This window comes from Lampetra fluviatilis, chromosome 55, assembly GCF_964198595.1.
Source record: "Lampetra fluviatilis chromosome 55, kcLamFluv1.1, whole genome shotgun sequence".
NCBI lineage: Eukaryota > Metazoa > Chordata > Hyperoartia > Petromyzontiformes > Petromyzontidae > Lampetra > Lampetra fluviatilis.
The window spans coordinates 8,435,669-8,461,832 of record NC_136329.1 but is presented as its reverse complement, the minus strand read 5'-3'; the positions used below and the strand labels follow the sequence as shown (position 1 = coordinate 8,461,832).

The window sequence follows — 26,164 nt, the reverse complement described above, 5'->3', positions numbered from 1 at the left end:
CGGTAGTGCACAACCACCCCCCTCCCTCCCCACATATCCACCTCCCCCCCTCCCCTCCCTCCTTCCCTCCCCACCTCCCTCCCTCCTTTTTTAACGATCAGACGTTTTCGGCACTTTACTTCGTTCATCATGTCGTTTTTTTGCTTGTATTTTTTTTGTTTGCTTATGCGCTCCCTTTTTTAATCAAATATATAACGCGGGTTTCCCGTGTAACATTAGTCCCATTGTGTGTTACTGTGTTCATAGACACCAACAAGAAACACAAATCACCCTCAAAAACCCATCACCAGATCCCCTGCTGCTGCGCTACCAGCACCATAGCGGCGAAGGCACCTGCCTGACCTGCCTCCCCTCCCCTCCCTCCCCTACACTCCCTCCCTCCCTCCTCCCCTCCGTCCCCTCCCTCCCCTCCCTCCCCCCCTCCCTCCCCTCCCTCCCTCCCAGGCTCTCCATATCTCAGCTCCGTCTCTTAGGGGCGAGGCGAGAGGCGGGCAGGGAGGTGACGCGGGGGAGGAGGGAGAGGATAAAAGGGCGCTCGGGAAGGGGCCCGCGCGAGACACAGCGAGACGGAGCCGCGGTGTGAAAGCGCGTGACGTCACAGGTAAAAAAACACACGCGTCACGGCGACTCGCGACCACGTGCTCGTTGCACGCGGCGACCACGTGCTGGTTGCACGCGTGCTTGTGCGCATGCGCCTATTCGTAGGAAATATATGGCTCACGTGGGCGGAATTTTGTACGTATGAATGCGTTTTGAATGTGTGTGCATGTATCTGCACGTGTGCATATGCGTGCGTGTACCTGTGTGTGTGTTTACTTATATGTGTGTGTGTGTGTATAGTGTACGGGTGTGTATATGCATTACTATGTATACACGTATGTACGTGTGTATATGCGTGTGTCTTTATGTGTGTGTGTGTGCTATGTAGTGTAGCGGTTAGCACTACGCTGCGCTACGAACTTGGCGACCCAGGTTCGATTCCCGCTCACGGCCAACACCGGTGGCGATTATCTGAACCGGTCCTAGGCCTCCCCTAGGTCGACTCAGCCTCAAATAAGTACATGGTACGGTGTGTAAACATCGCCACTAGGGAGACAAAGGCGTCCGGGCGTTGTTTTACCCACATGTGCCGTGCCGTGCCGGCCTTCAGAGGTGTTTGCTAACAGCACTTGTCCCTACAGCCTGTTCAGGCTGTAGGGGGGATCTTTGTCTTTTTATATATGGCACACACGAACATATGTGCATGTGTTCATGTGCATGTGTGTGTGTGTATATGTGTACATATGTGGTTGTGTTTATCTGTGTGTATATTTGAGTAGTGGGGAGCGGTAGTGTAGCGGTCAGCGCACTGCGCTACGAACCCTGCGACCTGAGTTAGATTCCCAGTCACAGCCAACATCGGTGACGATTATTTGAACCGGCCCTGGGCCTCCCCTAGGTCGATCCAGCCTCAAAATGAGTACTTGGTGCGGCACTGAGGATACAAAGGCGGCCGGGCGTGGTGTTGGCCACCCACCCCCTCATGTGCCGTGCCGGCCTTCATAGGTGCTGCTACTCGCTAACAGCACTTGCCCCTACAGTCTGTTTAAAGGCTATACGGGGGGATATTTGTCTATAGAATCCACGTGTTTTAAACGACATCGTGAGTATATGCTTGTGTGTGTGTGTATCCTGCTCGCAATATGCATGTACACTGCTTGCTGGCTGTGTGTGTGCGTACAAATATCAGTGAGCATTCTATCGGGGGTCGGAAAATTAAATAACCAAACCCCCCCCCCCCCCGAATATTTAAAGAGCGGTCAATGCACCGTGGTGGTAAATGCGAGGGGACGGCGGTGGCCCCTCAATAAATAACGGTCACGAAGCCATTCCCATGGTGAACTGGACTCCCATTGAAAATTGGACTCCCATGGTAAAACTGGATTCCCATGGTAAACTGGACTCCCATTGAAAATTGGACTCCCATGGTAAAACTGGACTCCCATGGTAAAACTTAACTCCCATGATAAACTGGACTTCCATGGAAAAACTGGACTTCCATGGAAAAACTGGATTCCCATGATAAACTGGACTTCCATGGAAAAACTTAACTCCCATGGAAAAACTGGACTCCCATGATAAACTGGACTTCCATGGAAAAACTGGATTCCCATGGTAAACTGGACTCACATGGTAAAACTTAACTCCCATGGTAAACTGGACTTCCATGGAAAAACTGGATTCCCATGGTAAACTGGACTTCCATGGTAAACTGGACTTCCATGGAAAAACTGGACTCCCATGGTAAACTGGACTTCCATGGAAAAACTGGATTCCCATGGTAAACTGGAATTCCATGGAAAAACTGGATTCCCATGGTAAACTGGAATTCAATGGAAAAACTGGACTCCCATGGTAAACTGGACTTCCATGAAAGAACTGGACTCCCCCCCCCCTCCCATATTTCAAGAGCCGCACTGCAGTCCTTACAGAGCCACCTCATGTGGCTCAGGATCCGCAGGTTTGCCGACCCCTGCGCTAAATGGATGCTGTGCATTTGCACATACACAACACACACATACACAACACACACAAGACAAAGATCCCCCGTATAGCCTTAACAGACTTTTGGGGACAAGTTCTGTTAGCGAGCAGCACCTATGAAGGCCGGAACGGCACACGAGGGGGTGGGTGGCCAGCACCACGCCCGACCGCCTTTGTCTCCCCAGTGGCGATGTTTACACACCGCACCAGGTATTCATTCGAGGCTGAGTCGACCTAGGGGAGACCCAGGACCAGTTCAAATAATCGTCACTGGTGTTGGTGGCTGTGAGCGGGAATCGAACTTGGGTCGCCATGTTCATAGCGCAGCGTAGCGCTAATTGCTACAGCAAGTGCTGTTAGTGAGCACACATGCACAGAAGCACACACACACATACAGCATATACAACACACACACACGTCTTCTTGGTTCTTTCGGTAAAGTCACGTAGAAGAGAAGTAATAAAATAATAAAAAAAGCGTCTGACGCTGTCTCCCCGACAGACCTGGTCTTCACCTGCGGACGGCTGCTTGCGTTGTGGCCGAAACGTCGTGAGAATGATTTTATTATGTTTTATTTTTATTATTTTATTACTTCCCTTCTACGTGACTTTACCGAAAGAACCAAGAAGATGAATCCCTGCAGTCACGAAAGCTTTAAATCGAAATTTACACACACACGTGTTACGGATGCACGTATTGCCCACGTGCGCATAGCCTTCTGCGTGTCGCGTGCGTGCCACGTGTCGTTGCGACGGCCATCGCCTTTAGCCGCTGGACAGGTCAACACGACCCTGACCCTAACCTTCACCTCCGACTCCCGTAACCGCAGCGTCTCGAGAGTAATCAACCGATAATCCCGCTTCGTTATCGACACCACGCGGGGTGGCCAATGGGTCATCTCGCGTAGCCCCACGGGGAGGGTAAATGACGAGGAAAAAAGAACGTGTGCTCTCCAGATTTAGAAATATTTTACGAATCTCGAGGGATGTACCCTTAATATCCTCATAGCAGCAGCAGTGGCTTTTTGGCCCAAGCCATCGGAAGACGGTCGGCCTCCGCATCATTGCGTGGCGTTTTCGGATTCGCTGCTTCGGCGGCCGTCTGGAACGCTCTTCCCCTTCCGATATTAGGAAGCCACTCGGAGCTGTCCGCTTTTAAGTCATCATTCTAGGCCAGCGGTTCTTAACCTTTACTGCAGCCTTGCACCCCTTTGCTTCTCAATGGTTAAAACAAATTATAATGTTAATAAATACGTAGAGGGTTTGATGAAACAAATAAAGTTGTTACTTACGTGCCCCATGCTTAATTTGTGTTTTGATTATTTACCTTCTAAAAACAAATCTGGCCATGTCTCGTACCTCCAGAAAGGACATCTCGCACCCCCAGGGAGTGTTGTCTTTCCACCCGCACCTCTAATTAGCACAGTTGGCTACGTACGGTGCGAAAGGAGGTCGACAAACATACATCAGCAGCATCATCATCAGCATCTTCATTAGTACCAGCGCCACCAGAGCAATAATCAAGTAATAGAGAGTTTTTTGGGTTACATCGTATAAATACAAACGTTGCATTAAACGCGCCATCACCACCCGACACAGCAAAGATTTGTCACGTAAACAAAACGTGGCCAATTAGTTACTAGTTCAGCATTAACCGGTTGTGTGTTGGAGAGTAAACCCATTACAACGTTTACAATTCCAGTACCATGACGTTTCACTGGTAATTACAACAACAACAAGCAGCATCATCAGGCCATAGACAGAACTGTGACAAACCTTACGAATTCGGCTGCATCGGGTGGCTGCGGGTCTAACGACACGTTTATATTTACGCGATCTAAGCCCCCCCAAAAAACTAAAACCTCTATTATAGACACCATTGGTCGGCAAAGCCCTACTACGTTTTGACTTCAACAACCTTTCTCGAAACATTCTCAATCGCCGCTCCACTCTCCGCTCTGTCACTTGGTCACCCCAACCAAGAGCTTTGAATGTTAAATTAAATAAAAACCACCACTGGACTGGCAGATGCCTCAGAGTTGACCACTAAGATCCCACTAAGAACAACATCAACAACAACCCCCCCCCCCTAACAACCTTCAGAGACGTTGTCATTCGTTATTCACGTTCAACGGGAGACATTGATTCACGTCGCCCTGTTACAACGAGCCACTTGAATTTATTTTACGAGTCCACGTGAACCACTCTCAATACCACCACCACCACCACCTCTCCCCTCCCTAAAGAAAAAGAAAACTCAACGAGTCCGCCGATAAATGGGCACCGTGGGGCGACGTTCCCGGCGAATGGGCCTTCTTCATGGCACACCTGCTGCGAACGTCGCTGCCAACATGTCATGCGAAAGGGCCACTACCCCGGAACGTCGCCTGTTTTATATATTTATATTTCCTCCTCCTATTTTAAGACCACGCGTGCACGCACGAGCGCGCGGCTTTTGACGAATGTGTCGAGTTGAGTCTTCTTTTGCTTCGATTGTGCGGTTCAGGCAGCGAGATCACCAAACAAACGTTGTCAATGAAACGCGAGCCGAGTAGCCGCGGCCACAGCGGTGGTTAACATCGCATACCTGTCAACCCATACGGTTTACCTGTATTCTTGTACAGGGAAATTTAGTAGATTTGTTTTGTGTTTCTCCCTTGCGATGGGACTTTGTAGGATGAACGTTGAGATTTGTGAGGGGCACGGGGTGACCAATGAGGTCTGAATTGGTCTGTAATAAGGCACTGATAAGGGGCTGACAGGTATGACATCGGCACTCGTAACAGAAGTCGAGATATACAGCAGTTGATGAGCGTAAGTTACGAAAAAAAGTTATACAAATGCAGAAACACTTAACCCTGTGTTTCTATAGGGGGCGGCGTGACGTCATCAAGATGGCGGCGGATGGATCGGACTTCCGTTACTGTGTGTGCCTATCAAACGCTTTAACGGTTCACACCTTAACATTCATATACGACAACACGTAGATACACCGGGCAGTCAAAACATTTGACATGAAACTAATTACCCCCCCCCCCCTATTGTGTGTGTTTAAATATATAAAAGAGGCGATTGGTCTCCATGGGTTTCTCACCTGGTTCAGAAGGTGCTAAACAAGTAGGATTGGGTAGTATACTCTTTGGTTCTTTCGGTAAAGTCACGTAGGTATAAAATAAAATAAATCACGACGTTTCGGAGGCGACACAAGCGTCCGTCCCACCTGATGAGCAAAGAGTATGGATTCCTGCAGTTACGAAAGCTTCAAATCAAGATTGATTGGGTAGTGGTTAAAACGAAACGGATCTCTGTAATGGCTGCACTAATGTCTCCGATAAGACGTGAGGAGATAAGGAGAGAAGAAGGTTACAAGTGGTGGTGCCCATCTGAGAACGAGCGAAAGTCTAATTAGATGGTCAGGTCAAGTTGGTTAGAGTTAGTGGTATCCATCTCAGACGAACTGAAACTAAACTCAAACTAAACGATTTTTTTTTATTTTACCAGGTGGGTACAAGGCCCACTACTGAGCTGCTATGTATCTTGTTTTTAGAAGCGACCTGGCAAATGATAGCCCAACGAAGCGGCATATCATCATCATAATCACGTGGAAATTTAAAGCAGCAGCCAAATACTCTAAACGCGTGAGGTTGATTCTAAATGTGGAGGGGAATAACCGGAGGACCTGAATACAAATCCACGCGACCACGGGGAGAACAAGCAAACTCCAAATATACAGAATCAGAATCTTTATTAATAGTGGAGGAATCCGATGAGCTATACAGCTCTTTTTCACAGATGTCCAGTAGGGACACGGGGTTTGAACGTTCCAACAGCAAACAGTACAAACACATGATAACAGTGCAAAGTACAAGAATGGTAAACAAATCACCCAAACAGAAACAAATTCAACGAAACCATCCCCATCCTACCAGGCAAAGCCCACTGAGGTATGAACTTATTTTTCAGAAGTGACCTGACAGCAGGCGTCAGGGTCGGGATCGAACCCACGACCACCTGTATACCAGGCGAGGTAGTTATCTCCTAGCCACCGTGGCACCTCTTAACCCGATCATACTTTAAAGCAGTGGTTCTTAACCAGGACTGCAGCCTTGCACCCCTATGGTTCTCAATCGTAAAAACAAAGTGTAATGTTAATGCATATAGGGTACTATGCAACTAAGTTGTACTTACGTGGCCCGCTCTTAATTTGTGTTTTGATGATTTACCTTTAAAAAAAGATCTGGCCATGTCTCGCATCCTAGGATCAGAAGAAGAACCACTGCTCTAAATGATGCGCACATCTGATTCATTATCCAAACGTTTTGGCTGCCCCTTTTGTAGATGCACGTTTATGTGAGAGCTGCAATGACCCCCCCCCACCTCTCTCCTCGTTCCCGCCTCGTCTACGTGTCGTTTGACGTTGCCTTGATAAATAACCGCACGAGTTTTTTCTGTTGTTTGTTTGTTGTTTGTAATCTAGAATTAACACATTCTATAAGGCGGGGCGGGGGGGAGATTTGGCCCCGTTTAAAATCACGCTATGAGTCGCGGCAAAACTTTCAATAACTAAACTCGTGCTCTATTTGTTGTAGGTTACCGATAAGCACGGTTGGTTACGTACGGTGCGAAATATACATTACGTCATTTTTTAAAATTGAGGATCAGTCAAACGCACCTAAAAATAACCCCCAACCTCCACTCCAAAAGATCCTAAGACAATGGATTTGGTTTGATAAACACTATCAGTGACGTTTCATCGGCCGTAAAACTCTTTTTCCGTAATTTTTCGTGACTAGTCGGGTGTTGCAGCTCTGATTTACTAATATGTCATCATTCATGGGACCCTTTTGCCAGTATCAAAGTATGAAAAATAAGAACAGGGTTTACCCTTTTTGGCAATAAAACGGGTGTTAAATTGTTAAAACAACAAATAGATATATTTCACGTGAATATAGTACTGCATTAACCATACAAAGTAATTGTGGTGAACATACTTTGATGATATATGCATTGGCCTCGAAACTGATGTAGGCCAATCAGTTGGCTTATATCTCGTGTAGGCCAATTTGTTTCGAAGACAATGCATATGTTATCAGAGCCATGGTTGCATGTTCACCACAAGTCCTGTGTGTGGTTAATGCAGACTTGATTCCTTGCAAAAAGGTTTCATATATTTGGTGTTTGAACGTCTTAACACAACTCCTGTTTTATTGCCATCAAGGGTAAAACCTATTCTTATTTTTCATAATGCCATCATTCGTTTCCATGACTTGCATGCACACACATGCACATACGTAACATAATCGACACCAGTGTCCACATAGTAATTCACGTGCACACTCAATACCTGTCTGTGTAGCCTAGGTATGGAATCTAAGGTTACCCCTTCCCTTCGGATATTATGGTCAATTCACTGAAAGTGAGAGCCTATCTCTCCCCCTAAATGTAGGTGACGAATTATCACAGCTCAGCTTTAAATGTATGCCCATTAGTCTCTTTGTCAATCCACTGCTGCTCGAAGACCATACTTTACGCAGGGAGCGGTGGCGCATCGGTTAGCGGCGCCCCGCTCCAAAATCCGAGTTTGTTTGCCGCTCGCGACAAACAGCCGTAGTGAATATTTCAACCGGTCCTGGGCCTCGACTAATTTTGTAACTACTTCAAATTTGTATTTGACCAGATGAGGCCCATCTAGCTACTAAGTAGCTCTTTTTCAGAGACGACCTGGTCATTACAAATTATAGCAGCTGAACGAACGTGGCTTACCATCATCATCACGTGAACATTTACATCAGCAGCAAAATAACTCTGAACGCATGACGTTGATTCCAAACGTGGAGGGGAAAAAACCGAGGTCGACTCAGTCTTAAACGAGCACCTAGTTTGGTTTGTAAAGCATCAGCTTTAAAGGAATGAAATTTCTTCTTAGAAAGTAATGAGTTCTTCCTTGCAACGAAAAAAAGCCTCAACAACACAAAAGGGTCCTCTTCTGACCCGCATTGAGTAAAGGGGCACACCCGGCGGGGCCTTTTGCACATTGCACTTGGACTTAAGTGACACGTGCTGCGCGCACGTGGCGCCGTGCGACGCCATTGTTTGAACCGTAGGTGACGTCATCAAGATGGCGTCGGAACGCTACGACTGCCACTACTGCAAGGAGTCTCTGCTGGGCAAGAAGTACGTGCTGCGCGAGGAGAACCCGTACTGCGTGCGCTGCTACGAGACGCTCTACACCCACGCCTGCGAGAGCTGCAAGCAGCCAATTGGCTGCGACTCGAAGGTAAAATTCAAAGGCTACCCACGTGTTTTTGGGGGAGGGGGCGGTGCTCAACTGGGACACATTGAGGGCGGCTATGTGGTGGCTAGGAGATGTTAACTACCTCGCCTGGTATGCAGGAAGTCGTGGGTTCGATCCCGACCCTGACGCCTGCTGCTGTATATTTGGAATTTGCGTGTCTCTCTCTCCCCGGGCGTCGCGTGGATTTTTCTCCGGGACCTCCGGGTTTCCCCTCCACATTGAGAACCAACGTCATGCGTTTAGAGTAATATGGCTGTTGCTATACATTTCCACGTGATGATGATAAGCAACTTCGTTGAGCTATCATTTTGGAAGGCCAGGTCACTTCTAAAATAGAGCTACATAGCTCAGTGGGCCTTACCTCGTAAAATAAAAATTGTTTATAGTTTACAGAAAGCATGTAGGCTTTTGCGACCAATGTAATTCATTGGTCGCGAAAGCCTGGGTTAGGTCATGTAAATATAAATATGTCGTTAAACTCGCCACACGGTCATTTAGTAAGGTTTGCCACGTTAACAAAACTTGCCAATTCGTTACTACTTAAGCACATCCCGGTTGTGTACCACAACATTTACAATTCGAGTACTGTGACGTTTCGCTGGTGATTACAAGCAAAATCATCAGGCGATCCGAGTTCGATTCCCGCTCACGGCCACCACCAGTGACGATTATCTGAATCGGCCCTCTGGGCCTCCTCCCCTAGGTCTGCTCAGCCTCAAATGAGTACCTGGTGCGACGTCTAAACAGTCCTTACAACTTCTATCATTTTTCATTGCTGGAGGGGTTGCCCCCCCTACCTGAAAATCCTGGCTCCGCCATTGAACACAACCATTCGGGGTGAGGCTGTGGCGAGATGCTAACTTCCACCCACCTACCCCCCACCACTCGCCCACCCCCCACAACCCTCCACTCAACCCACCACCACCCACCCACCCACCACTCACTCACCCACCAACCCCCACCACTCACCCTCCATCCACGACCCACCACCCACCTCCACCCCCCCACCCTCCACCCACCCCCCAACCCACCACCACCCACCACTCAACCACCCACCCACCCACCCCTCACCACTCACTCACTCTCCACCCCCCATCACCCAACCACCCACCCACCCTGGACAGGACCTGTCGTACAAGGACCGCCACTGGCACGAGGGATGCTTCAAGTGCGCCTCCTGCGAGCGCTCTCTCGCTGACAAAGCGTTCAGCGCGCGCGATGAGAAGCTCCTCTGCACCGAGTGCCACGCCAACCACTACTCGGCCAAGTGCGCCGCCTGCAACAAGCCCGTGCTGCCCGGTGCGTGAGTGTGTACGTGTGTGTGTGTACGTGTGTATGTGTGCACGTGTGTGTGCAGTGTACGTGTGGGGAGCGGTAGTGTAGCAGTTAGCGCACTGTGTTACGAACCAGGCACCCCAAGTTCAATTCCCGCTCAGGAATATGCATACCTGTTAACCCCTTATCAGTGCCCTACCTTATTACAGACTAATTCAGAACTTATTGGTCACCCCGTGCCCTTATAAATCTCAACGTTCATCTTACAAAGTCCCATCACAAGGGGAGAAAAACAAATTTTTCTTTTTTGCCCGTATTGAAACGGTTGTATGCCGTATGGACCTGAAAGCTCAATTTCCTCTGTACAAGAATATGGGCTAAACCTTATGGGGTTGACAGATATGAACAACGATCCTACAGCGTCGGGGGAAGGCAGCAGGGGAGAGACATGTGGGGTGGTTAAGCTAATCTATTCAACTAAACTCTTTTCGCAATAATAGGTTGTACCCTTTCTGGCAGTAAAACAGGCGTTAAGATGTTAAAACACCAAACAGAAACCTTTTTGCAAGGAATCATTTTGATACTGGCAAAGAAGATCCCATGATAAACTCTTTCTTTTAATCTTAGTATCAACGTCGACCGCCAATCCTTTATTGCTCACAACCCCTCAACCACCACCCCCTCCATCGACCTCCCCTCCGACCCCCCAACCAGTGCCGGATTATCCTCGTGGAAAAAGTAGCTACAAATGCTACGGGCCCCGCACTTTCAAGGGCCCCCGCGCTAAACGCTTTCAAGCTATTAATTCCGGTTCAGTAATTCTGCACTTGCTCTATTACTGTAGTACTTTACCGCCTTCAACTTTTATGAACGACAGGGTGTTTAAGGTATTATCTGGCTGTATAACAAATGAAACAATACAATTACTTTACTGTGCAAGTTAAAAATGTGTATTTTAATATTAAGTGTTTTTTTATATGTAGGGCGCCTTTATAACAAATGCTACAGGCCCCACACTAGCTTAACTCGGCACTGCTCCCCAACTCGGTAGGCACGCGCAAGATGGAGTTCCGCGGCAGCAGCTGGCACGAGACGTGCTTCGGGTGCGCCCGATGCCAGCAGCCGATCGGCAGCAAGAGCTTTGTGCCGCGCGAGAAGGATCAGTACTGCGTGCCGTGCTACGAGAAGCAGTTCGCTCAGCACTGCACTCTCTGCAAGAAGGTGGGCGGGGAGGGGGGAGGAGATTGGGGGGGTGGGCGGGACGGGAGGGCGTCGCTTAGCAACGTAGTTGAGCGGCATAAAATAAAATGGCCGCCGCTACTCACACTTCCTGTTCAAAATTCTGAAAAGTCGACTTTGTATTCGCGGGTTTGTGGGTCATGGTAAATGAATGGGGTGGGGGGAAGGGGGTTATAACGATGTAAACTATTGGACGTCTGCGTAAAAGAGCTTTATAGCTCATCGGATTTCGCCATTATAAATACAGATTCTCATTTACGAAATCTGGGGTTTGTATACAAGATTTGTGGTTCATAGGATTGGCGTATTAATGGTGAAAAGTCGACTTCATATTCGAGGGTCTGTAAATTAATGGGGGGATATCAAGGATGTAAACCACTGGTTGTTCGTGAAAAATAACGTTATAGCTCATTGGATTTCTCCAGTAAAATTACTGAGTTTGAAAGGCGGGTTTGTATACAAGGTTTGAGGTTCATGCGAATGGCGTATTAATGGTGTAAAATACTGGACATCTGGCTAGGTATATGTTAACTACCTCCTCGCAATGGTTTGCAGGAGGTTCATGGGTTCGATCCTAGCCCTGATGCCTGCTTTATATTTGGAGTTTGCATCTCTCCCCGTGGTCGCGTGGAATCTTCTCCGGGTCCTTCGGTTTTTTCCCCTCCACATTTGGAATCAACGTCACGCATTTAGAGTATTTGGCTGCTGCTAGAAATGTCCACGTGATGACGATATGCCACTTCGTTGAGCTATCACTTGTGATCGCCAGGTCACTTCGGAAAAGAACCACATAGCAGTTGAGTGGGGCCTTACCTGGTAAAGTAAAAAAAAGTTTAGTTCAATAGTTTAGCTTAATCACCCTAGGTGTCTCTTCCCTGCTCCCTTTCCCGATGCTGTCGGGGTCGTTTTTCATACCTGTCAAACCATACGGTTTACCCTAATTCTTGTCCAGGGAAATTTTTTTTCCATAGGACCTACAGCCGTTTAAATACGGGCAATTTTTTTTGGCTATTTGTTTGTGTTTCTCCCTTGTGATGGGACTTTGTAGCATGAACGTTGAGATTTATAAGGGGCACGGGGTGACCAATAAGGTCTGAATTGGTCTGTAAAAAAGGTAGGGCACTGATAAGGTATGGATTTCATCCTCCCCTCCCCCCTCCCCAGGCCATCACGGCGGGTGGCGTGACGTACCGTGATGGGCCGTGGCACCGCGAGTGCCTCGTGTGCACCTCGTGCAAGCGCGCCCTGGCGGGCCAGCGCTTCACGTCGCGTGACGACTTCCCCTACTGCCTCGAGTGCTTCTCGGGACTCTACGCCAAGCGCTGCGTCGCCTGCGCCAGCCCCATCAGCGGTGAGGCGACGAGAGGGCCCTGCCCTGCCCGCTCACCAACACCGCCGCGCTCGCTCACCCCGCCGACCCGCTCACCAACACCGCCGCACTCGCTCACCCCGCCGAACCACTCACCAACACCACCCCACTCGCTCACCCCGCCGACCCACTCACCAACACCACCCCGCCGACCCACTCACCAACACCACCCCGCTCGCTCACCCCGCCGACCCACTCACCAACACCGCCCCGCTCGCTCACCCCGCCAACCCATTCACCAACACCGTCGCGCTCACATTTGCCAGCTTGCATGCCCCATGCACCCACTCATCAGAATCAGAATATTTGTTTATATTGGAGGAATCCAAAGAGTTATAAAGCTCTTTGTTCGCAGATGTCCAGTAGGGGCACAGAGTAAGAACGTTAGAACAAACGGTACAAAAACACGGTCATTACACCCGGCATCGTCATGTTTCGTTCCTCAAATAGAGGGATAGAGGGAACAAAACAGGAGGATGTCTCCATGTCTGCCGCCTGACACTCTCCCCCAACCACCCACCCATCCTCCCCCTCTGACTCTTCACCTCTCTCTCCCTTTGCGCGTGTCACTACCGCGCGGTGTCAGGTCTGGGCGGTGCCAAGTACATCTCGTTCGAGGAGCGGCAGTGGCACGACGACTGCTTCACGTGCAAGCGCTGCGCCGTGTCGCTGGTGGGTCGCGGCTTCCTGACCGAGCGCGACGACATCCTGTGCCCCGACTGCGGCCGTGACCTCTGAACTCCAAAATAGCCCCCCCCTAGCCCCCCACACACCATTGCCACCACCGCCCCCGGATCGAGTCCACGACCTCCTGTATACCGGGCGAGGTAGTTAACATCTACCCAGCTACCGTGTCGTGACAAGACCCACGACACCATCCATGTCTGTGGGTCTCGGTGTTGAACTTCTCTTGTACGTAGCCAACCGTGCTAATCTGTGTGGGCCTCTGTGGGTCTCTAAAGAGGGAGGGGGAGGGTGGGGCTGCATGACCGATGGGTATCGTCACCACAAATATACACACACACAGACTCACACAGCCACACACAGACACATAGACACACACAGACTCACACAGACAGACACACACACACGCACACACAGACACACACGGACACGCACCCCGTGGAACACTGCAGACGGGTTATGAGAAGCGGGGGACAAGGCGGGGGGGATAGAAGGATGGGGGTACGGACTCACTACCCTCCCCAAAGCGGCTTCCGATCCAACGTTAGGTGTACGAGAGTGTCTCCTCCACTAGGGGGGGGGGGCTTCGGGCGGGAGTGATGTTGTTGTTGGGATAAAGTGGCGCGTTATATATTCTCTCTCTCTCTTTGCATGAGCATAAAATAAGGCATGCCTCTGTGAAAACCCCAAGAACAAGCCCCGCTTGCGACGCGCGCGTGTGTGCGTGTGGATTTTGTGGAGTGAACAAAAAAATAAACTAGCTTCGGGTGAATAAATTTTGGAAAGTGTTGTGGCCGCATTGTGTCTCGGTACAAGTTGCGTGTGTGTGTGGGTGTGTGGGGCATTTGGCGGAGCCAGGAGATCGAATGTTTACGCTCGGGGCTCCTCCAGAAACAACAACAAAAACACTACGGATGACCACGTGGAATGTTCGAACGCTCACTGCGGAGGAGAGGCTGCCACTCCTCTGTGAGGAGCTGGACCGGTACCGCCTGGATCTGTGGTATTCAGGAGGTCCGGTGGACCGGCTCTGGCTCCTGCCACTGAGGGGTGGACAGTCCTCTACTCAGGGCAGGAGACTACTAAACAACAGGGAGTGGCTCTTCTTCTGAACAAAAGAATGAAGGGGGCATGGGAGCGTGGCGGTGAGGTGTGGGAAGCTGTAAGCCTCAGGCTACTTTGGGCTCGCCTTCCCATCAACCGGAGGCGAGGAGTGGTGGTCGTGGTTACTTATGCCCCCACCGAAGACGAACATCCGTGGAGGGATGCAGGCAAAGCCGATGAGACAGATGCCTTCTATGACCTCCTGTCACAGGTGCTGGCTAAAGTGGCCCCTCGGGATAGAGTCATCTTGCCGGGTGACTTCAATGCCCGAGTTGGTCATGATGCTGGCACCTGCACACCAGGCGAGGCAGTTTACATCTCCTAGCCACCGTGATGATGATGATGAGAGACGCAGACTCCAAATATACAGCAGCAGGCATCGTCAGGGTCGGCATCGACCCCACGACCTCATGCACACCAGGCGAGGTAGCTAAGATCTTGCCCCCTAAAACATTTACAAGGGAAACAAAACCAAAATTGCCGAGGAATGCATAATGACGTTTTAATACAAGTAATTAATGCATTAAAGTGGTCGTCATTGATGGCTTCCCGCTCTGCATGAACCACATTGTAAGAATATATATTTTTTGCAGTTTTGAATTAAAGTTAAATTGCATTTTTCTTAAATTACATTACAGACGAAGTGTTACCCAGTTTGTACTCCTGTGCAGACGTCTAGGCCAGGAGTGCAGGGACTCCTCTACTTACATCCAGTTGCCCGTTCGGAACGAGAGTTGTAAGTTAAACCGCCGCGCAGAACGTAAAGAACCAGTGGCATCAACATCTGCAGAACGTGAAGAACCAGTGGCATCAACATCTGTAGAACGTGAAGAACCAGTGGCATCTACATCTGGAGAACATGAAGAACCAGTGGCATCAACATCTGCAGAACGTGAAGAACCAGTAGCATCAACATCTGCAGAACGTGAAGAACCAGTGGCATCAACATCTGTAGAACGTGAAGAACCAGTGGCATCTACATCTGGAGAACACGAAGAACCAGTGGCATCTATATCTGCAGAACATGAAGAACCAGTGGCATCTACATCTGCAGAACGTGAAGAACCAGTGGCATCTACATCTGCAGAACGTAGAGAACCAGTGGCATCAACATCTGCAGAACGTGAAGAACCAATGGCATCTTCATCTGCAGAACGTGAAGAACCAGTGGCATCTACATCTGCAGAACGTGAAGAACCAGTGGCATCTACATCTGCAAAATGTGAAGAACCAGTGGCATCTACATCTGCAAAATGTGAAGAACCAGTGGCATCTACATCTGCAGAACGTGAAGATCCAGTGGCATCTACATCTGCAGAACGTGAAGAACCAGTGGCATCTACATTTGCAGAACGTGAAGAACCAGTGGCATCTACATCTGTAGAACGTGAAGAACCAGTGGCATCTGCGTCTGCACCCCCCACAAATGAACCACCACAATTCGCTTCGCCATCGATCGCAAAACCATCGCCACGCGAACTCCGGTCGCCATCCTCCCGGTGGCTTTCCGGATATCCGTCGAACAAAGACGGCGGTCAACGCATCGTCGTGCGCCGCTTTCAGGCGCGCTCCCGCGGCCGTCTGGAACGCTCTCTCCCCTTCTGCTGGGAGCTACGCCACTCTTAAGATCTAACTTGAAAACTCATTTCTTTAGAACTGCTTCTTGTTGTTGTTGTGTTTGGTTTGGTGTCCTTCCCCCGCACCGAATAGCACGGTTGGCTCCGTTCGGTGCGAAAGAAGTTGAACATACGTACACACGTATCGGTCCCGAATAAGCCCTCTCGGAGCGGCGGTGGGCCGATGTGTAAGTGCTGAAGAAAGTTTAAGAGACTTCACCCTCTCTGGCAAATGAAACAGGAGTTGTGTTAAGATGTTAAAACAACCAAAGGGAGACCTTTTCGCAAGGCATCGAGTCTGCATTAACCGCACACGGTGCTTGTGGCAAAACACGCAAACACACACACACGCTCTGATAATGATATATGCAACGAAGGCTGTCTCTAGTGTAGGCCAATCAGTTTCAAAGACAATGCATACATGATCAGAGCATGTGTGTTTGCATGTTTTTGCCACAAGTACTGTGGTTAATGCGGACTTTCTAATGTGTAGACTTAAAGCTTTCAGTGACTGCTAGAATTCATATTGTCTGGGTCTTTTGGTAAAGTCACGTAGATAGGTTCAAATAAAATAACAAAAATAACAATAAACTACTAGTATTTTTTTTAATTGTCTAATAACAAATAACTACCAGTACTTTTTTTTTCATTTTTGTTATTTTCTTTTAACCTATCTACGTGACTTTACCGAAAGACCCAAAGAGTATTTCTAATGTTTGTGTGAACATATTTGGTGTTTGAACATCTTAACATACTTCCTGTTTTATTGCCCGAAAGGGATCAATCCGATTCTTATGGACATCTAAAGACGATTCTTTACTGGACATTTGTGAATAAGAACTTTATAACTTATCCCGCTACCATGGCATCCATTGTGGCGGGATGTTAACTACCTCGCCTGGTATGCAGGAGGTCGTGGGTTCGATCACGACCCTGACAATGCCTGCTGCTGTATATTTGGAGTCTGCGTGTCTCTCTCTCCGTGGTCGCGTGGATTTTTCTCCAGGTCCTCTGGTTTTCCCCTCCACATTAAGAATCAACGTCACGCGTTTAGAGTATTTGGCCTAAAAAAAATTCCACATCATGATGATGATGATAAGCCACTGCGTTGAGCTGTCATTTGAAGCCAAGTCGCTTCTGAAAATTGGATAAACTGCACGCGGATAATTGAGTCTACTGTATTTATAGCGAGGCGGTGGTGGTGGTGGTGGCGGTGGTGGCGGCTGTCTGTGCTGCCTGTAACCCGGCACCGTGTAGGCAGCAGCGAGGTTTTCGGCGGATCGTGCAAAGCGGTTCGGCGCTAATTTTCTTTACAGAGAGAGAGGCGTAACAGCAGACGTAGCGGCGGCGGCAGCGTCGTTGTTTTTATCAAGAAGTCGGTACTCACCGCTGAGAACCGTAGCGGCACGACCGCCGCACCACTCTCTACCGGGAGCTGGGCGCGCAAAAAACTTGTGGTGGCGGCGGCACGTCCGACGACCCTCGAAGACGCGCCGATTATGTAATTTTATTTAAATTTTTTATTTTATTTTAAATGTTTTTCGTTGCGTCCGATTCCGTCCCGACATGGCACAAGCCCCGTCACGGGCGAGTCGCGAAACTCCCTCGGGGTCGTGGTCTTTTGTTCTTTAAATAAGCCAATCAATCAATGGGACATCCGGAAGAAGGATCAACGTTAGCCGGCCGCACGCGTACGCCACCGGGAACGGCCGAGGGGGTTCAATTATAAACCCACAATTCTCAGCGGACGCGTCGGCTTGGCCGTCACGACCGAGGGCCCCCCCCCCCCACCTCCCCCCCGCCCGCCCCCCCCCCAAGAGGAGAGCCCTCGGGCCGGCCCTAGGCCTCCGAACCGGACGTCTTCCTGGGCTTCGTCACCAACTCCTTGAGCGAGGGAATCAGGGAGCGCAGCTCCTCGGCCGTCGCCTTCTCCGATTGGTCCCCCTCGGGGGCGTGCCCGAGAGCCGCGTCCTGATTGGAGCGCGCCGCCGATGACGACGCCGCAGCAGCCGACTCCGCCCCCTTGCCCTGGCCAATGAGAAGCTTCACGACGAGCGACTGGAAGCGCAGCAGCAGAGCGTGGTGGTCCTGAGTGGGGGGGGTGGGGGGCGGGAGAGGGACGGAGGGAAGGAGAGGGAGGACAAACTTCTGGACATCTGTGAGGATTAACTCACTAAAGAGCTTCATACTCGTTGGTTCATCTTCTTGGTTCTTTCGGTAAAGTCACGTAGAAAGGAAATAATAAAATAATAAAATAATTCTCGCGACGTTTCGGCCACAACGCAAGCAGCCGTCACTCAGGCGAAGAACAGGTCTGTCGGAAAGACAGCGTCTGAATGAACACCACCAGGCTTGGCAGCGTATATTATTGAATTATTTCCCTTCTACGTGACTTTACCGAAAGAACCAAGAAGATGAATCCCTGCAGTCACGAAATCTTTAAATCGAAACTCGTTGGTTCTTTCGGTAAAGTCACGTCGGTGTAACACAAGCGTCCGTCATCAGCTGGGAAAGCGTGGCCTGCTGCTGAAGCAGACTGTTTCAAAAGGTGGGAACCAAAGAGAATGGATGGCGAAAGCGTCATATCAAGATTTAATGATGATAATTGTTTTTTTTACCCTTTTTGTTGTGGCCAAAACGTCGTGAGAATTATTTTATTTTTTATTATTTTATTATTTCCCTTCTACGTGACTTTACCGAAAGAACCAAGAAGATGAATCCCTGCAGTCACGAAATCTTTAAATCGAAACTCGTTGGTTCTTTCGGTAAAGTCACGTCGGTGTAACACAAGCGTCCGTCATCAGCTGGGAAAGCGTGGCCTGCTGCTGAGGCAGACTGTTTTAAAAGGTGGGAATGGATGACGAAAGCTTCAAATCAAGATTTAACGATAATTGGTTTTTTACCCTTTTATCTGGCAACAAAACTGACAACTTTTTTTTTCGTCTCTCTCACCGGGGGGATGACTCCATGGAGGTGGGCGACGATGCTGGGCACGGAGCGGCCCGGCGCGTGCAGCGCAGCCTGCCTCGCCTGCTGGAAGAGCAGCGTGGCGGTGAGGTGTAACACCAGGGCCGGGTCCTCGCACGTACCCAGCTGCCCCAGCAGCGCCTGCCTGTGCTGGAACAGCAGCTGCCTGCACCGCCGCACAAGACAAAGATCCCCCGTGTAGCCTTAACAGACTGTAGGGGCAAGTGCTGTTAGCGAGCACCTATGAAGGCCGGCACGGCACACAAGGGGGTGGGTGGCCAGCACCACGCCCGGCCGCCTTTGTCTCCACAGCGGCGATGTTTACACATCGCGCCAGGTACTCATTTGTGGCTGAGTCGACCTCGGGGAGGCACAGGACCGGTTTAGACAATCGTCACTGGTGTTTGCCGTGAGCGGGAATCGAACCTGGGTCGCCAGGTTCGTAGTGCAGCGCGCTAACCGCTACATCACCGCTCCCCACGCAAACACACACACTACACTACACACACTACACTACACACACTACACTACACACACTACAGTACACACACACACTACACTACACTACACACACTACACACTACACTCACACTACACTACACACACTACACTACACACACTACAGACACTACACAAACTACACTACACACACACAGGCCCACCCCTGGTTAAAAATAAAACAATAGGTGGGGGGCCACGCACGGACTCACCGCTCTCGCCCTCCTGCTGTGAGGCCCGGTTTCTAACAGGCCACGGACCGGTACTGGTCCGATGCGTTTTTTTTTCTTTCTCGTGCAGTTCGGTGACCAAACCGAGATCTTCCAACGCACTGCCTCATAGCTGTCAACCCCTTATCAGTGCCCCACCTTATCACAGACCAATTCAGATCTTATCGGTCACCCCGTGCCCTTCATAAATCTCCACGGTCATCCTACAAAGTTCCATCACAAACAAAAATACAGCATTTTTAGTATTATTTTTGCCCCCGTATTGAAACGGCTGTACGCCGTATGGAAGTGGAAACTCAATTTCCTTGCACAAAAATATGGGCTAAACCGTGTGGGTTGACAGCTATAGCTGTTTTACATTCGGAATCCCAATATGGCGAACGGGGAAAGGAAAATTAAATTGTAGGGGTAAGAAAAGTGACAACGTCTCTCCACTCCTCCTCTCTCATGCCCGTGGGTCTCTGTCGCAAACCACGAACCCGGCTCACCTCTCCCGTTTCCTGTCCACCTTCTTGATCATGAGGTCACAAGCCTCAGCGGCCTCCTCCAGAGATGATAGGAACTCCTCCACGCTCTGAAAGGGCGGTGCACACGGCAGGGAGAGGGGCGGGGAGAGGGGCAACGATGGGGTGAGGATGGGGCGATTGGGGACGGACAAGGGAGAAACAACGGAACTTGTGACAGATGAGAAGAGGGTTTTACCCTGCCTGGCAGTACAACAGAAGTTGCGTTAAGATGTTCACGGGACTTTTTTTGCCAGTTTCAGAGAAGGCAAAAAAAGAACAGGGTTGTTACCCTTCCTGGCCATGATAAAACAGGGGTTGTGTTAAGACGTTCAAACACCAAATAGATCGCTTTGGCAAAGGCATCACCGAGTCTGCGTTAACCGCACGCGGTACAAACATTGCTCTGATGTTACATGGCACTGCCTTTAATAATAAAGTAACTACAATGTTACATGGCAATGTCATTAATATAAACACATTCCTGCGGAGGGAGCTGGTAGGAACGTTGGGTTGCTCGGTCAATGGCCAGGGTCAACGGCGGCGTGGTGCATTCCGCAAATATGGCCGACTGTGAGGGCGGGCACAAGCCGGCGTGAGTAGGTTAAACGTTGAGTTTTATCAGGGCACCACGGGGTGACCAGCCCCTCCCCACCCAGCCCCACCCCTCCCACCCAGCCCCACCCTCCCCACCCAGCCCCTCCCCACCCAGCCCCTCCCCACCCTCCCCTCCCCACCCTCCCCTTCCCACCCTCCCCTCCCCCACCCAGCACCTCCCCACCCAGTCCCTCCCCACCCTCCCCACCCAGCCCCTCCCCTCTCCACCCAGCCCCTCCCTGCACGACGGACGGACACAATAATCCCCTGTGGGCTGGTGTAACCAGGAGGTTCCTACCAGTATAAAGTAACTACAATGTGACATGGCATTCTCTTTGAAAACTGATTGGCCTACAGCAGAGACATCAGCATCCTTGTTCATGGCCTCACGATATCGCCGCTCACCCTGAGCTGCGAGTGCTCTGACACTGCCGGTGAGTCGGCGTGGTGACGGCACCGCCACCACGGCGCTTGTACCAGGCTAGGCGCACGTTGAGGCCACGTGAGGTCACCGGCCGGACCCAGGTGCCACGACTCACTGAGATGACTGGCCGATTGCACCAGCTGTGTACATGTACGTGCGTATACACACACACACGAACATACGAACCCGCGATGGGCAAGACGGTTTGGTGTGGTACTGATAATGATGGCAATGAACACCGGCAGCCAGTACCTTGCCTCCCATCATGGCGTGCAGCTTGACGAGTGGACGGCGCAAGTCCTCCGGCACCTTCCCGAGGATTTTGAGCCGCCCCTGCCGCCAAAGTGACGGAAATCAATCGGTGAGAAACTTCGTTTCACGCAAAGATCCCCCTCCGTGTAGCCTGTAACAGGCTGGTGGGGCAAGTGCTGCTAGCGAGTAGCAGCGCATATGAACACACAAAGACAAAGCTCCCCCGTGTAGCCTGTAACGAACTGTCAGGGCAAGTGCTGTTAGCGTGTAGTAGCACCTATGAAGGCTACCGGCACTGTGGCACACGAGGGGGTGGGTGGCCAGCACCGCTGTGAATGAACCAATGAGACCTCTTCACAATGCTGGCCTCACAACGTACGAGTTATTGATTTGTGTCAAAATCTCAGGTGCTGCTGTCGTTTTGGTGTGAGTGATGCGGTGACGATGGTGGTAGTGGTGGTGGCGGTGGTGGTGATGGCGGTAGTGACGATGGCGATGGTGGTAGTCATGGGGTTGGTGACGATGGTGGTGGGTGGCGATGGTGGTGGCGATGGTGGTGGTGGTGGTGGTGATGTTGGCGACGGTGGTGGTGGTGGTTGTGGCGGCAGTAGTGGGGTTGGTGACGATGGTGGTGGTGGTGACTATGGTGGTGGTGGTGATGGTTGTGGTGACGATGGCGACGTTGGTGGTTGTGGTGGCAGTAGTGGGGTTGGTGATGATGGTGGTGGTGGCGGCCGTGGTGGTAGTGGCGATGACGATGACGATGGTGGTGGTAGTGGCGATGACGATGGTGGTGGTGATGGCGGTGGTGACGATGGTGGTGGTGATGGCGATGACGATGGTGGTGGTAGTGGCGATGACGATGACAATGGTGGTGGTAGTGGCGATGACGATGGTGGTGGTGATGGCGGTGGTGACGATGGTGGTGGTGATGGCGGTGGTGACGATGGCGATGGTGGTGGTGATAGTAGTGGGGTTGGTGATGATGGTGGTGGGTGGTGGTGATGGTGACGATGGTGGCGGAGACAACGCCGCCATTCCCACCGCGGCCGTGCGTCACCTCGGCAGTGATGGGCCCGGCAGCCTCCGGCGACGACGCGGAGGTGGCGTCCGAAGCGAGGGACGCGAACACCGAGTTCCCCACGTCCGCGCACAGCGTCTTGAGCAGGTGGCGGCTGAGGTTCGGCTGCACGTCATCTGCGGGGCGGCGGTGAGTTGGAAGATCTCGGTTTGGTCACCGTTCGGTGACAACGCGGGAAATAAACTCCGTGAAAAAAGTTTTTTTTTCTAAAACAACGGTTTTATTTGAAAGTGCACTAAACAGTACAGAACTCGATTGGACAACGGTAGGTAGACGACATCTTGATCACAAGGAGCACGTGACGTCTGAGACACGTGGAGCCTGCTTCTTGGGCGAGGCGATTCCACAGTTTAGGAAGCGCGGCGTTTTTATTAAATAATTTATTTTCTTCGTCTTGGTTCTTTCGGTAAAGTCACGTAGAATGGAAATAATACAAATAAAACATTATAAAATAATATTTTATTATTTCCATTCTATGTGACTTTACCGAAAGAACAAAGAAGATGAATCCCTGCAGTCACGAAAGCAAACAAAACCCCGACAGCTCCTGGCGGCATCTCGTACACCCTCCCGCCCCCCCCCCCTCACCAGGAAAGAGAAGGGCTCCCCGCAGGAACAAGCGAATGTTGGCGACGGAGGCCGACAGCTCCTCCTGCAGGTCCCTGCGTCCCTGCCTCCGCTGGCTCCCCGCGCCGCCCGGCTCACCCTGCGTCGCCACCAGCAGCGCCGACTGCAGCGCGGCGGTGTAGGCTTGGGAAAGCGGCCTAGGGTGAGGGGAGGTTGAGGGGAGGGTGAGGGGAGGGTGAGGGGAGGGGAGGGGTGAGCGGAGGGTGAGGGGAGGGTGAGTGGCAGAGGTCGCAAACGGGTTTTGATTCCTTACCCGTACCCGGTCGCACCAGGGTCGCAAACGGGTACCCGGCCGTACCCGTACGGGTATCGGGTACCTGATTGCGACCTCTGGGATGAAGCCATGTTGCAGACGTGGGTGGGTTGATTCTAGGAACTTGAATTGTGAGAAGAGACAAGACGTTGGGAAATGAGTGACAAACGGTTACTCACCAGTGACTCACGGCCTACCCGTACCCGTACCCGGCCGCACCAGGGTCGCAAACGGGTAGCCGGGTATCGGGTAGAGTACGGGTATCGGGTACCCGGTTGCGACCTCTGGTGAGGGGGAGGGTGAGGGGAGGGTGAGGGGAGGGTGAGGGGAGGGGAGGGTGAGGGGACGGTGAGGGGAGGGTGAAGGGAAGGTGAGGGGAGGGTGAGGGGAGGGTGAAGGGGGGTGAGGGGAGGGTGAGGGAAGGTGAGGGGAGGGAGAGGGAGGGTGAGGGGAGGGTGAGGGGTGGGTGAGGGGAGGGTGAGGGGAGGGTGAGGGGAGGGTGAGAGGAGGGTGAGTGGGAGGGGAGGGTGAGGGGAGGGTGAGGGGGGGGTGAGGGGAGGGTGAGGGAGGGTGAGGGAGGGTGAGGGAGGGTGAGGGGAGGGTGAGGGGAGGGTGAGGGGAGGGTGAGGGGAGGGGAGGGTGAGGTGAGGGTGAGGGGAGGGTGAGGGGATTGTGAGGGGAGGGTGAGGGGAGGTTGAGGGTGAGGGAGGGTGAGGGGAGGGTGAGGAGAGGGTGAGGGGAGGTGAGTGGAGGGTGAGGGGAGGGTGAGGGTAGGGGAGGGTGAGGGGAGGGTGAGTGGAGTGTGAGGGGAGGGTGAGGGGAGGAAGAGGGAGGGTGAGGGAGGGCGAGGGGAGGGTGAGGGGAGGGTGAGGGGAGGATGAGGGGAGAGTGAGGGGAGGGTGAGTGGAGGGTGAGGGGAGGGAGAGGGTGAGGGGAGGGTGAGGGGAGGGTGAGGGGAGGGTGAGGGTGAGGGGAGGAGGGAGGAGAGGGAGGGTGAGGGAAGGTTGAGGGAGGGTGAGGGGAGGGTGAGGGGAGGGTGAGGGAGGGTGAGGGAGGGTGAGGGGAGGGTGAGGGGGGGGGTGAGGGGAGGGTGAGGGGAGGGTGAGGGGAGGGTGAGTGGAGGGTAAGGGGAGGGTGAGGGAGGGTGAGGGAGGGTAAGGGGAGGGTGAGGTGAGGGTGAGGGGAGGGTGAGGGAGGGTGAGGGGAGGGTGAGGGGAGGGTGAGGGGAGGGTGAGGGGGGGTGAGGGGAGGGAGAGGGAGGGTGAGGGAGGGCGAGGGGAGGGTGAGGGGAGGGTGAGGGGAGGGTGAGGGGAGAGTGAGGGGAGGGTGAGTGAGGGTGAGGGTGAGGGAGAGGGTGAGGGAGGGTGAGGGAGGAGGGGAGGGTGAGGGGAGGGTTGAGAGTGAGGGGAGGGAGAGGGGAGGGTGAGGGGAGGTTGAGGGGAGGGTGAGGGGAGGGTGAGGGGAGGGTGAGGGGAGGGTGAGGGAGGGTGAGGGGAGGGTGAGGGGGGGGGTGAGGGGAGAGTGAGGGGAGGGTGAGGGTGAGGGTGAGGTGGAGGGTGGAGGGTGAGGGTGAGGGGAGGGTGAGGGGAGGGTGAGGGGAGGGTGAGGGGAGGGTGAGGGGAGGGTGAGGGGGGTGAGGGGAGGGTGAGGGGAGGGTGAGGGAGGGTGAGGGAGGGTGAGGGAGGGGAGGGTGAGGGTGAGGGTGAGGGGAGGGTGAGGGGAGGGTGAGGGAGGGTGAGGGAGTGGTGAGGGGAGGGTGAGGGGAGGGTGAGGGAGGGGGGGGGGGTGAGCGTGCGTACCGGGACAACTCTCTCGCCAGCTCGTCAATGGCGTCTCTGTCGAACTCTGGGAACTTCTTGGCCAGGACGTCCTTCACTTCGGCCAGTGGAGGGTACGAGGGTGGGGGGCGCGTGCCCACGGCCGCCTGGGCACAAAGACAAAGATCCCCCGTGTAGCCTCAACAGACCGTTGGGGCAAGCGCTGTTAGCGAGCAGCACCTATGAAGGTCCAGAACGGCACACGAGGGGGTGGGTGGCCAGCACTACGCCCGACCGCCTTTGTCTCCCCAGTGGCGATGTTTACTGCACACCGCACCAGGTATTCATTCGAGGCCGAGTCGACCTAGGGGAGACCCGGGACCGGTTCAGATAATCGTCACTGACGGCGTTGGCCGTGAGCGGGAATGGAACCCGGGTCGCCGGGTTCGTAGCGCGGCGTAGCGCTGTCCGCACACGCGAACAAACGCACACGCGGACGCACAACAACAACAGCAGCAAGCGGCGGCGACGTCACTGCGGCGCCGGTACCAGGCCAGGTGCACTCTGGGGGCTACCGGCAGGAGGTCACGGCACAGACCCGGCGGCCGGTGCCGTGGGGGTCGACCGACCGAGACGACCCGGCCCGATGCGCCAGGCCGCGCCCTCGCTCCACAAGCGCACGACCCGCGTCGTGCGAGAGCTAGAGGTCGCAACCGGGTACCCGATACCCGTACCCTACCCGATACCCAGCTACCCGTACCCGGCCGGGTACGGGTACGGGTAAGGAATCAAAACCCGTTTGCTACCTCTGGCGAGAGCGCCTCTCACCCGAGGTCTGGTGGTGGTGGTCGTCGTCGTCGGTGGGGTCTCC

General features: G+C 52.4%; 2 protein-coding genes across 2 annotated transcripts in view; one reads left to right on the top strand and one right to left on the bottom strand.

Moving 5' to 3' along the window:
• Positions 1-567: 567 nt before the first annotated feature.
• On the top strand, positions 568-13,441 carry LOC144949927 (four and a half LIM domains protein 2-like). The gene is made up of 6 exons (XM_078879917.1): positions 568-601; positions 8,627-8,799; positions 9,942-10,116; positions 11,144-11,313; positions 12,496-12,682; positions 13,287-13,441. Exons 2-6 carry the CDS (start codon positions 8,641-8,643, stop codon positions 13,436-13,438), a joined length of 843 nt encoding a protein of 280 aa, XP_078736043.1. The 5' UTR covers positions 568-601; positions 8,627-8,640; the 3' UTR covers positions 13,439-13,441.
• Positions 13,442-17,918: 4,477 nt separating this feature from the next.
• Positions 17,919-26,164, bottom strand: part of UFL1 (UFM1 specific ligase 1) — a 16,345-nt gene continuing 8,099 nt past the window's right edge. Inside the window, exons 7-14 of the mRNA XM_078879959.1 lie at positions 26,122-26,160; positions 25,336-25,460; positions 23,245-23,420; positions 22,636-22,772; positions 21,576-21,656; positions 20,288-20,373; positions 19,057-19,237; positions 17,919-18,192 (exon numbers count right to left, since the gene is read on the bottom strand). Of these exons, the coding sequence (XP_078736085.1) occupies positions 17,944-18,192; positions 19,057-19,237; positions 20,288-20,373; positions 21,576-21,656; positions 22,636-22,772; positions 23,245-23,420; positions 25,336-25,460; positions 26,122-26,160 (1,074 nt within the window). The 3' untranslated portion in view covers positions 17,919-17,943. The remainder of the gene's footprint in view (positions 18,193-19,056; positions 19,238-20,287; positions 20,374-21,575; positions 21,657-22,635; positions 22,773-23,244; positions 23,421-25,335; positions 25,461-26,121; positions 26,161-26,164) is intronic.

Bases quoted from the DNA above. Each gene is read 5' to 3' on its own strand.
- LOC144949927 (XM_078879917.1), top strand. From the start codon at position 8,641: ATGGCGTCGGAACGCTACGACTGCCACTACTGCAAGGAGTCTCTGCTG. The intron at 8,800-9,941 runs GTAAAATTCAAA...CACCCTGGACAG, and splicing joins CAATTGGCTGCGACTCGAAG to GACCTGTCGTACAAGGACCG. The intron at 10,117-11,143 runs GTGCGTGAGTGT...CCAACTCGGTAG, and splicing joins CAACAAGCCCGTGCTGCCCG to GCACGCGCAAGATGGAGTTC.